Source organism: Mytilus californianus, unplaced genomic scaffold, assembly GCF_021869535.1.
Source record: "Mytilus californianus isolate M0D057914Y unplaced genomic scaffold, xbMytCali1.0.p SCAF_11, whole genome shotgun sequence".
Taxonomy (NCBI): domain Eukaryota; kingdom Metazoa; phylum Mollusca; class Bivalvia; order Mytilida; family Mytilidae; genus Mytilus; species Mytilus californianus.
Genome location: NW_026262593.1, coordinates 21802890 through 21817988, shown reverse-complemented (window position 1 = coordinate 21817988; position 15099 = coordinate 21802890). Strand labels below are relative to the sequence as shown.

The window sequence follows — 15099 nt, the reverse complement described above, 5'->3', positions numbered from 1 at the left end:
CCATGATATAAATTTCATAAAAATCTGGCAAGGGGCATTACTCTTTTAAATATGATTGATCGGCACTGATTTTCGAACTTGTCCAAGACTTTGATGTTATAAATAAACCCATGATATTAGTTTTATCAAAATTTAGCAAGAACTTGAGAAGTGAGAGCACTAACAAGACAGGACGGACTGACTGACAGACGCCTGTTGCGCAGGGGACAAAACGAGAGAATGACTATTATTACCTTACATCGCCTTCCTTCTTTTTGTTCAGCTGTTTTTTTCTTTCCTCTTATTCGAGTCATGGTTATTGATAATATCTATCACATAAATTATGCAGAATATAAAAATTTATTATTGACTCCTTTTGATGTTTTTTAACAAACAAAATATTATTGTAAATAAAGAGTCAACCAAACAAGACTCAGAGTGTAGGAATAAATCGCCTTCGAAATTCATTAAACTTCTAAATCACATGCATTCACAATTTATCAGGGTAACTTTTTTCGTATCACTATCTCCTCTCGTCAAAAGTGTTCTCAACCATAATCTATTATCAAATCATATAATTATACTGTAAAACTTACTGTTATTCCATCCATCAGCTATAAAAAGAGACAATGCAAAGTCACATGTGTTCATCAGATACCAAGCAACGTCCAGTTCATCGTAGAGTCGTATGAGGTCTGTTTCAATCATGGCATCCTTGTCTATGTTGTTAGAAGTGGCCCAAGTAGACAGAGAGAAGGCTAAAATAAAATGGTATGTATCTTTATCTGGTGGCCAAAGTTGTGGCAAAGAGAAGCCTTAAAGAAAAATGACGTTTATCTATAATTAGCAGCCCAAGTAGTCAGGGAGAAGCCTAAAATAAATTGGCAATGATCTACAACTAGCAGCTGAAGTGGTCAGAGAGAAGCCCGAGATAAAACAACATTTATCTATAACTAGTAGTCCAAGTTATTTCAGAGGTAAGTCTGAATTAAAACGACATTTATCTACACTGTAGATTCATTTATGTTCGTGTGTAACAATTTTCGGGGATTAAGGAAAACTTGCATGTTCGTGGATATTTAATTTCGTTGTTTTACCGAAGTATGCTTACAAGCCTATAGAAATTTTGTTATCTGTTGAACATTTAATTTCGTGGATCACCAAAACCCACTAAATCCAAGAAAATTGATATTCCAAAGAATAATAATGAATCCATAGTAACTAGAAGTCCAATAAATAAAATGAAATAAAAAAAATCCAAGTTGTCAGGAAGTAACCAAAAAAAAAACCGACAATTATCTATAATATAACAACTCTCTATCCAAGTCAGAATTTGTAAAAGTAAACCATTATAGGTCAAAGTACGGTCTTCAATATGGAGCATTGGCTCACAGGGAACATCTAAACCTTTAAAAAGCTTTTCATATTTGAAAGTTATATGAGGTTATAAGAGTTGCAAGCTATGAAACATAAACTATAGGTCATTCAAATCATACAAATACCTAAAAAAATCTACAAATCAAAAAAACAATCTTTATAACATAAAAAGATTTTGATTAGGGAATTTACATATATAATGTGTACATATTGTAATTCAAAATTTTAACTTATACAAATTCTGTGACAATTTCTTATGAACTAAATACTAAAATAATTATCATATCATTATACTATTGTTGAATTACTTTTAAAGAAATAAATACCTGCATTCTTGTATAACATCTTTGAAGCACACGTCTGCTTTTTAAACCTTGCATAGTCCAGTACAGACTGGGTCCAAGCACATCTACTATACATCTCCCAACAGGATGATATCGCCAAGGATACCATATATACTCCTTCACTCCATTGATCATATATATTGTACCTTAAAAAGGGTAACTTCATTTTATGAATATAATTCTTATTTGCACTTTTTTCAGTCTAATGTGAAAACTAGTTCTGATTTTCAAAGGAAATGGTCAATATATTATTATTTTCAATTTAACTTACGAACTTTTTTAGTATATAGATATATATTTGGCACTCATATCATAGGCTCCTTATTTATCTATTTTGTTTTTATTGAAACATGAGAAACAAATCATTTTTGTATAGATCTATAAAAAACATTTATTCTGAAACTATTTATTTATAATGAGAATTTACAAATCAAATTCTGCTATCTTTCAATACTAATTGCTCTTTTACTTACAATTTAATATTACATGACAGAGTATCAATAAAAAAAGATTTAAGGCTTACTTGGGTACGGTATATTGACTAGAAAACAACCTAACATTATTAGTAAATTATCTATATCTCATCTTCCCTAGCCAAGGGTCAATATCTAGTTCCTTTCTCTCCATCCTTTGCAGATTACGCCATTATTTGTGATTACAATGCTGTGCAGTCTACCAGTTGATAAAAGTCACGCCCATGACAGTTACATCAATCTTGACCAATGACAGCACTTCGACTTTCTTCAGTGTGGCGGTACTAAAATGATTGTATCTCCTGTTTACAAATTGTGTGAAGCAGAAACAGAAAATATACTTTGACATTCCAACATTTGCGCTAGAAATATCGTCCTATGTTTTTGGGGTAAAGACTTGTTGAACGATCAGCATGTGGTAATTGTTTATTTACACAATGACCTGTGAATATCATTACCTCATGGATCCAAAATTATATCTTAATCGGACAAGGGTGGAGAGGAGGAGACTGGATCGTAACCCTTGGCTAGCAAAAATGCTTTTATCTCACCTTATGCGAATTGTCTTTACTAAACTGAATTCATGCCATTTATCTGAAAGAAAAAATAAGTATGCATGTATGAAATCCTGTATGCTTTGAAAATTATAGACAATGCTGGAATGCAATTATTTCTGAAAAATTGATAATTTTAATCTATATCATCCTAAAAGAGTGGTTGGACTTGAAAATTTGATTGTTTTTAATTAAATCTTGAAAATTATAACCAAAATGTTCCTCCATTTTTGCAATTAATTCATTAATAAAGGCAACAGCAGTATACCGCATCTTAAAAAGACAAAAAAAAACAAAACTAAAAAGCGTTTTTTTTATATAAAACAAAATACAAAAATTCCAAATGTGTATCTTTTTTCAATTCAAACAAATCTTACCAAATTCAAAGTCATGTAGTGGAATATGGAATTTCAGTTTTTCTATTCCAATGTATATCTTTCTCTCACAGTGGTTTATCTCAAAGAACACTTCAAAAGTCTTGTTGATAAAAACTTCATCTAAACAACAGCTTATACCAGCACAGTCTGACTTCAGCAGACATGATATTGGATTGGTAGAAATGGCTACGACTTCTGTGTCAGAACAATCTGAAATAAAATCCTTTGTATATATGCCTATAAATTGAGGTGAGGTTTTTGGCTCCATGTGAAAGATCTCACTGTAACTTTGAGATGAAGAACAGCAATAAAAGCGCTGTTCCTTTGCTTTTTTTTTTTCATGCATGTACTGATTTTGTGTCATGGATAGATACCCCGTATCCTTTGTTTTTCTATTATATATATAAAAAGCTCCAGTCCAAAGCAACAAATCTACAAATTTTAAGTTGTCAATTTCCAATTCTTTTACCTGCACTCTGCTTTAAAAAAATATGAAAAAAACAAACATACTGCAAACAGAATGCACCTGTTATAGTGCTGAGCATACCCAAGCTCATAATTCTAAGTGTTAAAAAACAGAAAGATGGTTTCTAACTACCAAAGAGAAAAGCACTTACGTTATTACTCTTCAAAGCCAAATTACTGACTGTTAATGTGTGTCCTAAATTATTCAAATTCATTCAACATGTTGAAAAATCAAAGTATCAGCTAATTGGAAGTAGGTGTTTTAGAGAATTGAGAGATGCTAACACATTACAACTCATCACTGTCAAACTGAAGGCAAAACATGAAGCCATTTTGTTCAGATATATCTGGGGAAAATGTAATGGATTATTTTTTGGACAAACGTATGAACTAGGTGAATCTAATATAGCCAAACGTAAAGTTGTGTAAAGGCTAAGCGAAAAAAAATGTTATAAAAGTGGCTTTAAACTTCTACCAACAAAATATAGTTTAAAATATCAACATACAGTTGGACTGCAAGAAATTAATCAATACCTTGTAAAGTTGAAAAATAATATGTTCATGAATAAAGTTGAGACAAATCAGCTTACATTTTTTCCAGCCATTGGTTGGTGAATCATACGGTGACACGGATCGGCTACACTGTGATGACTGGAAGTATCTGGTTAAGTCCAAGTTCTGAAGAAGTTCTGAGATGTAATAAGCTGGGTACACTTGTGTTGTGTCAATAGTTCTCTCCCTACTCCACTGATCCAGTGAAAAATCTGAAATCAAATTTAGATTTCAACAATTAAACAACATAAGTTAAAATCATTTTCCGTAAAATTTGAATTCTAAGTCAAATGATTTTCTTACAAGTAACATTTTAAGAAAAAATGTTTCAGTCCATCAAAAAACAAGCACCTGCTAAATTGTTCTTTATATTTATTTTCTTCACTATACAGCTGGAAAATATTTGCAACAAAACATTTGTTCCACCGAAACTTATTTCTTAAAAATATATTCTACAGAACTTGATACCCTGGATGATAGTCTCTATAAACTATCTTTACCTTTCATCCTATATGTATCATCCCATGTACATTTCTTTTTAGTGAACTTGACAACCTGGATAGTTTAAACATATTGTATTGTTCAAAATAACAAATGGATCAGACGCAATTCATATTATATTTACCTTTCACCCTATATGTATCATTCCATTTACAGTACTTGCAACCTTAGGCATTACTGTTTGACATGAACTTGACTGATCAGTGAATGATCAGTGACGGATGTTTGACTGATCGATGACTGATCGGTGATCAATGACCCACACAATCCGTCAGAAACGTCAAATAAGCTATGTTAGAGTTACCTTGACAAGGGTCAGCAATCATTCAGTAAATTATTTATATGCACAGATTGAACTGATACGTATATAATTAAAATTCTTATGTAAAACGAACAATGTATTTACATTTGATAAATGCAGACCTCTATGAAGACACCCTTACTTGTTAATTTGTAATCAATTTTTGGTCGTAATAAAATTACATAAGTGCAGAATAATAAAAAATAAATTACCAATATTTCTTCAATTATAAAAAATAATACAATAAATAAAGGCAATAATAGTATGCTGCTGTTCGAAATTCATAAATCGATTGAGAAAAAAACAAATCCGGGTTACAAACTAAAACTGAGGGAAACACATCAAATATAAGAGGAGAACTACGACACAACAGAAACGAACTATAATATAAGTTAAAAGCTAGCCAAACCTCCCGCTTTTATGGCAATGTTAAATATAACATTAAAATGACAACATTACATGACAGGACTACAATACAAATAAATGGAAGAACATATAGGACAGAGAAACATACGAATAATAGCTAACAAAAGGTACCAGGTTTAAAATTTAATACGCAAGACGCGTGTTTCTTCCACATAAGACTAACCAGTGACGCTCAGATAAAAAAAGTACGAAAGCCAAAACAAGTACAAAGTTGAAGAGCATTGTTACTTGTAATTGGGTATTTTAAAGGCCTCAAAACAAGTTTTTTTTATAGAATTTTAATACAATAAGGATTAAAATACTTAAACTTTTGTTTGTGTTATATACAAATGCAATAATAATAGAATATTAACCACCAATTGCAATCAGTAGTTAGAAAGGCCTCTAGTTAAGTAATTTTTTTTATAAAATGTGAATAGTTGAAGGATAAATCTGCATAAACTTTTGTTTGTTGAATAAAATGCAATCATTTCTTTATCTTAATGGAAATAATTGACCGCCATTGGATTTTTGTACTTTTTATTGTTCTGGATTGGGTTTTTTAAATATAATTAAAAGAATATCAGAGAAAATATACTTAAATGTTGTTCGCATGTTTGAAATTATCAATTTTTCCTCTTTTGAAAAAAAATTATGCAATGTAATTTCTAACTAGTTATTTCAAAGGCCTCAAGATAAGATTTTTTATAAGAATTTTAATAATGTAAGGAGAATAACACTTAAACTTTTGATTGTATTGAACATGTTGAATACAAATGCAAATTATTTTTTTTTTAGAAATTTATGAATCGCCATTTGATTTTAGTACTTCTGGTAGATTTCTGTCGGTGTTGCTTAAAAATGAAAATATTTCTTCTTTTATATCAAAAATAATGCAATGTCAATTGCAATCAGTCATTATAAATGTCTTTTGATAAGTAGTTTTGTATAAAATGAGAATAATTGAAGGATAAATATGCATAAACTTTTGTTTTTGTTGAATAAGAATGCAATCATTTCTTTATTTCAAATGAAAATCATTGACCGCCATTGGTTTTTTGTACCTTTTATAGTTCAGGACTTTTTTTTCCCATAAAATTAAAAGAATATCAGAGAAAGTATACTAAAATGTTGTTTGCATTGTTTAAAATGACCAATTATTCCTCTTTCGATAAAAAATTATGTCTTGTAAGTAGTTATTTCAAAGGCCTTAAGAATAAATTTTTTTATAAGGATTTTAATCATGTAAGGAGAATAATACTTAAAACTTTTGTTTATGTTGAATACAAATGCAATAATTTCTTTTTTTATAGAAATTATTAAGCGCCTTTTGATTTTAGTACTTTTTGTACATCACTATTTGTTGTTTTTCATAAAATTTGCTGAATTTCAGGGAACAGATGCTAAATTTTTGTTGTTGTTGCTTTAAAATGCAAATATCATCTTCTTTTATATTAGAAATAATGAAACGTCAATTGCAATCAGTCATTATAAATGCCTTTGGATAAGTTATTTTGTATAACATGAATTAATTTAAGGTTAAATATTCATAAACTTTGGTTTTTGTTGAATAAGAATGCAATAATTTCTTTATCTTACTAGAAATTATTGACCGCCATTGGATTTTTGTACTTTTTATATGTCATGAGTGGTTTTTTTTCAAAAAAACTAAAAGAATATCAGAGAAAATATACTAAAATGTTGTAGGCATTGTTTAAAATTACAATTTTTTTCTTCTTTTGATAAAAATTAATGCAATATTATTTGGTATTTCAAAGGCTGCAAGATAAGACTTTCATAAAAGAATTTTTAGAAGATAAGAAGAATAATACTTAAATTTTTGTTTGTTTTGAATACAAATGCAATAATTTCTTTATATTTATAAAAAATTATGAACCGTCATTTGATTTTAGTACTTTTTGTACATCAGGATTTGTTGTTTTTCATAAAATATGCTGAATTTAAGGAAACAGATACTGATTTTTTTTAGCATATTGCTTAAAAAATGCAAATATTTCTTATTTTATATTAGAAATTATGTAAAGTGAATTGCAATCAGTCATATCAAATGCCTTAAGATAAGTAATTTTGTATAAAATGAAAATAACTGAAGGATAAATATTCAAAAATTTAAGTTTTTGTTGAATAGGAATGGAATCATTTCTATAATTGATCGCCATTGGATTTTTGTACTTTTTATGTGTCAGGATTGAATTTTTTTTCATAAAAATTAAAAGAATATTAGAAACTAGAGGCTCCCAAGAGCCTGTGTCGCTCACCTGATTCTACTTTGGTTTTGGAAATCATGTAAAAATAGATTAAAATCCTATCAGATACCCTAATAATGAGTGAGGCCAAATTTGGTTTAATATTGGTCCTGTAATTTAATAAAAAATCCTGGTGGCCATCATGAACAGTAAATCGGCAACAAAGTAGCAACACTTAATCAACACCTCATAAGAAACATTTATGCCATGTTTTGGTTTCATTCCATTCAGTGCACCTCTAGAAGAAGCATTTGTATGTATTTCCCATAGGGTCTTATGTTAAAGGAAGTCCCCCCATTGGCGGCCATCATGGATGAAGGATCAGCTTCAAAGTAACAAAACTTAGTCAGCACCTCATAAGGAACATTCATGCCATGTTTGGTTTCAATCCATTCAGTATGTGGTTCTCTAAAAGAAGACATTTGTATGTATTGTCCATAGGGTCCTTTGTTAAACATTGTCCCCATCTGGCAGCTATCATGGATAAAGGATCAGCTTCAAAGTAACAACACTTGGTCAGCACCTGTAAAGGAACATGCATGCCATGTTTGGTTTCATTCCATTCAATGGTTCTCTAAAAAAAAAACATTTGTACGTATTTCTCATAGGGTCCTATGTTAAACTAAGTCCTCCGCTGGCGGCCATCTTAGATTATGGATCGACTTCATAGTAACAACACTTGGTCAGCACCTCATAAGGAACATTCATGCCATGTTTGGTTTCATTGCATTCAGTGGTTCTCTGAAAGAAGACATTTGTATGTATTTCCCATAGGGTCCTATGTTAAACTAAGTCCCCCGCTGGCTGCCATCTTGGATGATGGATCAGCTTCAAAGTAACAACACTTGGTCAGCACCTCATAAGGAACATTCTTGCCATGTTTGGTTTCATTCCATTCAGTGGTTCTCTAAAAGAAGACGTTTGTATGTATTTCCCATAGGGACCCATGTTAAACTAAGTCCCCCGCTGGCGGCCATCTTGGATTATGGATCAGCTTCATAGTAACAACACTTGGTCAGCACCTCATAAGGAACATTCATGCCATGTTTGGTTTCATTCCATTCAGTGGTTCTCTAAAAGAAGACGTGTATGTATTTCCCATAGGGTCCCATGTTAAACTAAGTCCCCTGCAGGCGGCCATCTTGGATTATGGATCGGCTTCAAAGTAACAACACTCGGTCAGCACCTCATAAGAAACATTCATGCCATGTTTGGTTTCATTCCATTCAGTGGTTCTCTAAAAGAAGACATTTGTATGTATTTCCCTTAGGGTCCTATGTTAAACTAAGTCCCCTGCTGGCGGCCATCTTGGATTATGGATCAGCTTCATAGTAACAACACTTGGTCAGCACCTCATAAGGAACATTCATGCCATGTTTGGTTTCATTCCATTCAGTGGTTCTCTAAAAGAAGACATTTGTATGTATTTCCCATAGATTCCCATGTTAAACTAAGTCCCCCGCTGGCGGCCATCTTGGGTTATGGATCAGCTTCAAAGTAACAACACTCGGTCAGCACCTCATAAGGAACATTCATACCATGTTTGGTTTCATTCCATTCAGTGGTTCTCTAAAAGAAGACATTTGTATGTATTTCCCATAGGGTCCCATGTTAAACTAAGTCCCCCGCTGGCGGCCATCTTGGATTATGGATCGGCTTCAAAGTAACAACACTCGGTCAGCACCTCATAAGGAACATTCATACCATGTTTGGTTTCATTCCATTCAGTGGTTCTCTAAAAGAAGACATTTGTATGTATTTCCCATAGGGTCCTATGTTAAACTAAGTCCCGTGCTGGCAGCCATCTTGGATTATGGATCGGCTTCAAAGTAACAACACTCAGTTCAGCACCTCATAAGAAACATTCATGCCATGTTTGGTTTCATTCCATTCAGTGGTTCTCTAAAAGAAGACATTTGTATGTATTTCCCATAGGGTCCTATGTTAAACTAAGTCCACCGCTGGCGGCCATCTTGGATGATGGATCGGCTACAAAGTAACAACACTTAGTCAGCACCTCATAAGAAACATTCATGCCATGTTTGGTTTCATTCCATTCAGTGGTTCTCTAAAAGAAGACATTTGTATGTATTTCCCATAGGGTCCTATGTTAAACCAATTCCCCCGCTGGCGGCCATCTTGGATGATGGATCGGCTACAAAGTAACAACACTTGGTCAGCACCTCATAAGGAACATTCATGCCTTGTTTGGTTTCATTCCATTTAGTGGTTCTCTAGAAGAAGTTCGGGCCAGGTGAGCTAAAAATATACTAAAATGTTGTAGGCATTGTTTTAAATTACTAATTTTTCCTCTTTCTATAAAAACATAATGCAATGTTAATATTGTTATTTGCAACTTGTTATTTGAAAGGTCTCATAATAAGATTTTAAAGGCCTTAAGATCAGATTTTTTTTTAAGAATTTTAATTATGTAGGGAGAATAATACGTAAACTTTTGTTTGTGTTGAATACAAATGCAAGAATTTCTTTATTGTTTTAAAAATAATGAACTGCCATTTGATTTCAGTATTTTTTGAAAATCAGGATTTGTGGATTTTCATAAAATATGCTAAATATCAGCAAAAAAGTACTAAATTTCTGTTTGTGTTGCTAAAAATATGCAAATATTTCTTTTATATATCAGAAATAATGCACAATCAAGTGCAATCAGTAATTTTCAATGCCTATAGATGAGTAATTTTGTATAAAATGAGAATAGTTGGAGAAATATGCATAAACTTTTGTTTTTGTTGAATAAGAATGTAATCATTTCTTAATTTTAATGGAAATTATTGACCGCCATTGAACTTTTTATAATACGGCTAGGTTGTTTTTCATAAAATTAAAAGAATATCAGAGAAAATATACTTAAAGTGTTGTTCGCCCTTGTTTAAAGTTACCATTTTGCTTCTTTGATAAATACTTCAGCAATTTTATTTGTAATTAATTATTGTAAAGGCCTCAAGATAAATATTTTTTATAAGAATTTTAAGATAATAAGGATAAAATTACTTTTTGATATTGGAAATAATACACCAAAATTTGCAATAAATGATAATCACAGCATTTTCGGAGAAAAAAAGTCCTAATCACAATAAACACAGTTTTATTGCTCTCCAGGTTTTAAAATATATAACCTAAATAAAAAACAAAATCACCATTCTTTTAAAATAATATTTAAATCTAGTTTCATTTTCATATGCTGAATGATAATTAATAGAATGTTGATCTTTTGTACTTGAACGTTTAGTATTTTCCTTGGCGCCATTTTAATTGAATGAAACGAAACTAAGATTCTGTAATTTGTATTTCTTCATCATGTGACGTAGCAGAGTTCAATCCTTCAGAAAGGTCAATAGGTCCGATCTTTCCGATCAGTCAAATAATTTACTATAAATTAACTGACGGACTTGTGAAGTGAATTTGACATGAACTTGACTGATTGGTGACTGATTGATCTCTAAAATAGTAACTCCTAAGGTTGCAAGTACTGTACATTTCTTTTTAGGGAACTTGACACCCTGGATTATAGTCTCAATAAATTATCTTTACCCTTCACCCTATATGTATCATCCCATGTACATTTCTTTTTAGGGAACTTGACACCCTTAATGATAGTTTCTGTAAGTTCACAACTTCCTGTCTCCAAACAGAAGGAAAAGCTGATATCCACCAAGTAAGCTCTCTCTCCAATATAGTCCTCTATTTTGTATCTGAAAATAAATTACTAATTCTTTACAGCTGAATAACTGTTCTTTTTCAACATTTTCTTAATATTTTGTAACTTTTCTTAGTCAATGCATTAAAAATATTTATCCCATCTGGGAACAGTATATCTAACGGGAAATGAATCTGATACGCTTTTCAGTATAAAATTGATAAAATCTCGGACTCCCCGAGACTTCCCAAGATTTACGGATTTTGGTAGCGTCTGACTGAAAAACTATCAGAACTGCTCAACAAATAAACCACATAACTCTAATTGTAAATAAATACAAGTTTTATCATTTAGTAGATATATTTTGTCATATAAAATTACCAAAATAAGTTTGATTTATTTGATGTGAAGTGTTTTATAATAGTTTGGGAATTTGTAAATCATCGCGGCAATGGCCGCCATTTTTTTATTACCTGGTTTGCATTCTGCACAATTCTGTGATGAAATGCTTGCGATTTTAACAAATTTGAAGTGACAGAATACATGTTTGATACACTAGCATCACTATAAAACTAGTTTGAATGACATTTTATTGATAATATCAGAAATTATTAGGATAATAGCGAGTCCGTTTTTAACACATGTCCGTTTCTGTATCGTATCTTTATTAACTATGGCACGACGATAAAATCGACTACAATCAGGTAGTGTCAAGTCCCGTCAATATATATGTTCCTGATCCCATCGACCTCTATATTTCTAAATAGGTAAACATTCGTTTTTCTCCATATTGCATGAGTTTGATAAGTTCATTACTTACATTAAACAGAAATTAGGACACTTCTACAGACATGTCTGTTATGGATAATATGTATCACATTTTATCTTACCTCCTATACATTTCTATGAATATGATTGGCTAAAAGCAACCGTGTGGAGGCCCTGTATATTCCATATTAGGTTAGTAGGCCGGGCTTTTTTCAATACATGGTTAGTAATGGTGTTATGTTTTCTTGTACGTCCCTTTATAAAAACAAAACGGTACTGAAAAAAAAATCTTAAAGGTTTCAACAGACGAAGTGATGATGCAAGATCGAAATAAATTCAAAAAACACATTAAAAGCTTACAAGTCGTTATTGTTGGCATTTGTTTTTGTATGACTAAAGGAAGTAGTTTCTTAATGCTAACGGTATTGAAAACTTGCTCACTTTGATAGGTCACTTGTCTAAATAACACATGTTAAGATAGTGGGTAAGATAAATGTGTTACATAGTGTGTTAATGACCTAATACGGTATATGTGGGGTCAGTAAATTCAATATGGAGATTCAAGCTTCGCTCCTACCCCATATGGAATTAACTGACCCCATATATACTGTATTAGGTCACTAACACACTATTTTACCTTAAAGTACACCCTACTCTAGATATTGTCTTTTTACAATAGTTTTCAAAATGGTAAAGATATATTATTTCAGGATAAAGAATTCCTACAAGTCTGAATAAAAACTAACTCCATTCTACACACTCCTCTGAGATTGAAATGTTCCACGGTACCAAAAGCGTAGTCCAGTAATTTATATTGTCTGTACATTGATTCCAATCCAACAGTAATGTCCTGGTAACAATGGTTTATGTTGATACGAAAGTTCATTGTCTTGTATGTTAGTGGAATGGTGATACAACAGTTCAAACCAGTACATGTATCCGTGGTAACAGTACAGACAACTCCTGGTTGTAGAACAGGGACAGAAACAGGCATTCCACAATCTGAAAATAGTTGAAAATATTTTTAGGGGAAATGCCAAAAAAAAATCTCATATACAAGTGTTTTATATGTACATTTAGATATCATTTTACAGAAATGGATTAATTCATCAAAATTGAATTCTTGGGAAAGGGCTAAAGCTGAACAACAAGAATAGCTAAAATTGATAAAATTGAACTTGACCTTCATTTAGTCACAGGAAATATCTAAATTTGAACAAATTTCTTCAAAGCGTTTTCATGTAAATGAACAGACACTGTTTGGGAGCCGTCGCCAACCCACCCTCCTGCCCGATTGCCCGCTGTACATCCCCAAATCAATTACAGATTTTTACTTCGAAAATCCTGTTAAAAACTAATGAAAATGAAATGTACAAAGCTTGAAATATCTTCATACCAAATATCATTGACTTACTGTTAGCGGTTCATCAATTTTTATACATTGTTGACACTGCAGGTTGAAATAGCATGCCAAAGTCTCACTTTTTTCACTTAGTTAAAACGAGGCAAAAAAGTACTGCAGAATCAATAAACATTACAAAAAACATATTACTTCATAAAATGTATTAAAATTGTATATGATCAATCAGGATCCACATTATTTCAACATAAATACACATATATTTGAACAATGTCTCCTTTGGTGCAATCAAACCTGAGTAAAGCGGAAAGTGAATAAAATGCTTTCATGTTAATTCTAGCAAAAAATAAAGTATCATTTTTCCTCTTTTCAAGTCTGTAAAAATACCCTCTGTTAACTGAACCCTAAGTATTTCGAATTCCGTTTTAATCATGCAGTCACAATACTCTTAATTACATTATTTATTACCCGTCACAACCAGTTTCAATTAATTTAACATGATAATAGTATTAATCTATATGCAATCAAAACAAAATTGTTTACATACGAGTCTTTTTGTGCCATTTGATTGTTTTCTCATCGTCACATACACTCTATCTCTGTTATCCTGTGTGTTTTGTGTGACAGCAATATATATTTCCAAGAAAATTTATCACTAACATATCAATTATGAAATAATTTTTGAATGTTATAAATGTCTTCATTCACTGTCTAATTAAAGATAAATAATTCAAAACTGTACCATTCTTGACACCTCCAACATTTCTATAATAGGTACTTCCCAGCTGATCACATGGAGGATCATACAGATAGGCTGCGATGCCAGCGTCAGACATTAACTTGAATGTTTCTGGTCCCCTCAGAGGTTCTTTCTTGATTACACTGTTGTCTGTCAGCCATGTTGCCAATCCTCGGAATCCTAGGAAATAAAAATGTATATGGTCCGATACCACAGTAATCGTCCTTTGATTTTCGTTGTCCACGAATATAGTCCCTAGTGCGGACAGTGTGTTACCTGCCAATTTTTTTTATACCCCTTCCAAATTTATTTCTCAATGTTTTATGCCTCACATAGCAAGTAAGTGGGTGAAATTACACTGTAAAAAAATTGGGTCATGAATCTTAAAGTAAAGTAGTGATTTGGTCCAAAAAATGAATCTTACTTGCAGAAATAATTCTACATGGTGTTTCATAGTTTACAGGCATCATTACAACCAATTCAAGTATCTGAGGGGGGGGGGGGGGGGGGAATGGGAACATAAACAGCCAAAACCATTAAATACTGTATTCATTCAAAATTCAAAAACTGCACTAGGGTGGTAAATGTTCTGTCTCACTGAGAGCCACAGTCTGTATATGATGATTATAGCAAAGACCCTGTGATTGAATCAATATCAATACAAAAATCCACAATCTTTAATGACTTAACAATAGTCTCGTAACTATATCCCTTCTGAATAAGTCTGTTTAAAGGTTTTGTTAGCTTTTTAGGTGAATGCTGACATTTTTGTGATTTGTATATTATAAAAGCCATTCTAATTGCTGTCTGTACCTCCTCAATAAAACACAGGCAGCATATGCACAAAGTTTCGTTATGATAGGTATTATAGCAAAGGAATTAGAATTTTGATTTTTTGTTTACATCTTTTCAATTTCCATGGTAACGGTAGCCATCTTGCACATTCCGAAGTCACAGGAAAAATTTGTACATGGTGGTC

At 31.9% G+C, this 15099-nt stretch overlaps 1 protein-coding gene across 1 annotated transcript in view; it reads right to left on the bottom strand.

Annotated features, from left to right (window-relative positions):
- LOC127719727 (uncharacterized) overlaps positions 1 to 15099 on the bottom strand; it is a 33725-nt gene that overhangs the window by 15673 nt on the left and 2953 nt on the right. The window contains exons 4-11 of the mRNA XM_052225967.1: positions 14124 to 14300; positions 12768 to 13023; positions 11148 to 11308; positions 4160 to 4333; positions 3105 to 3314; positions 2725 to 2767; positions 1683 to 1846; positions 576 to 737 (exon numbers count right to left, since the gene is read on the bottom strand). Of these exons, the coding sequence (XP_052081927.1) occupies positions 576 to 737; positions 1683 to 1846; positions 2725 to 2767; positions 3105 to 3314; positions 4160 to 4333; positions 11148 to 11308; positions 12768 to 13023; positions 14124 to 14300 (1347 nt within the window). The remainder of the gene's footprint in view (positions 1 to 575; positions 738 to 1682; positions 1847 to 2724; positions 2768 to 3104; positions 3315 to 4159; positions 4334 to 11147; positions 11309 to 12767; positions 13024 to 14123; positions 14301 to 15099) is intronic.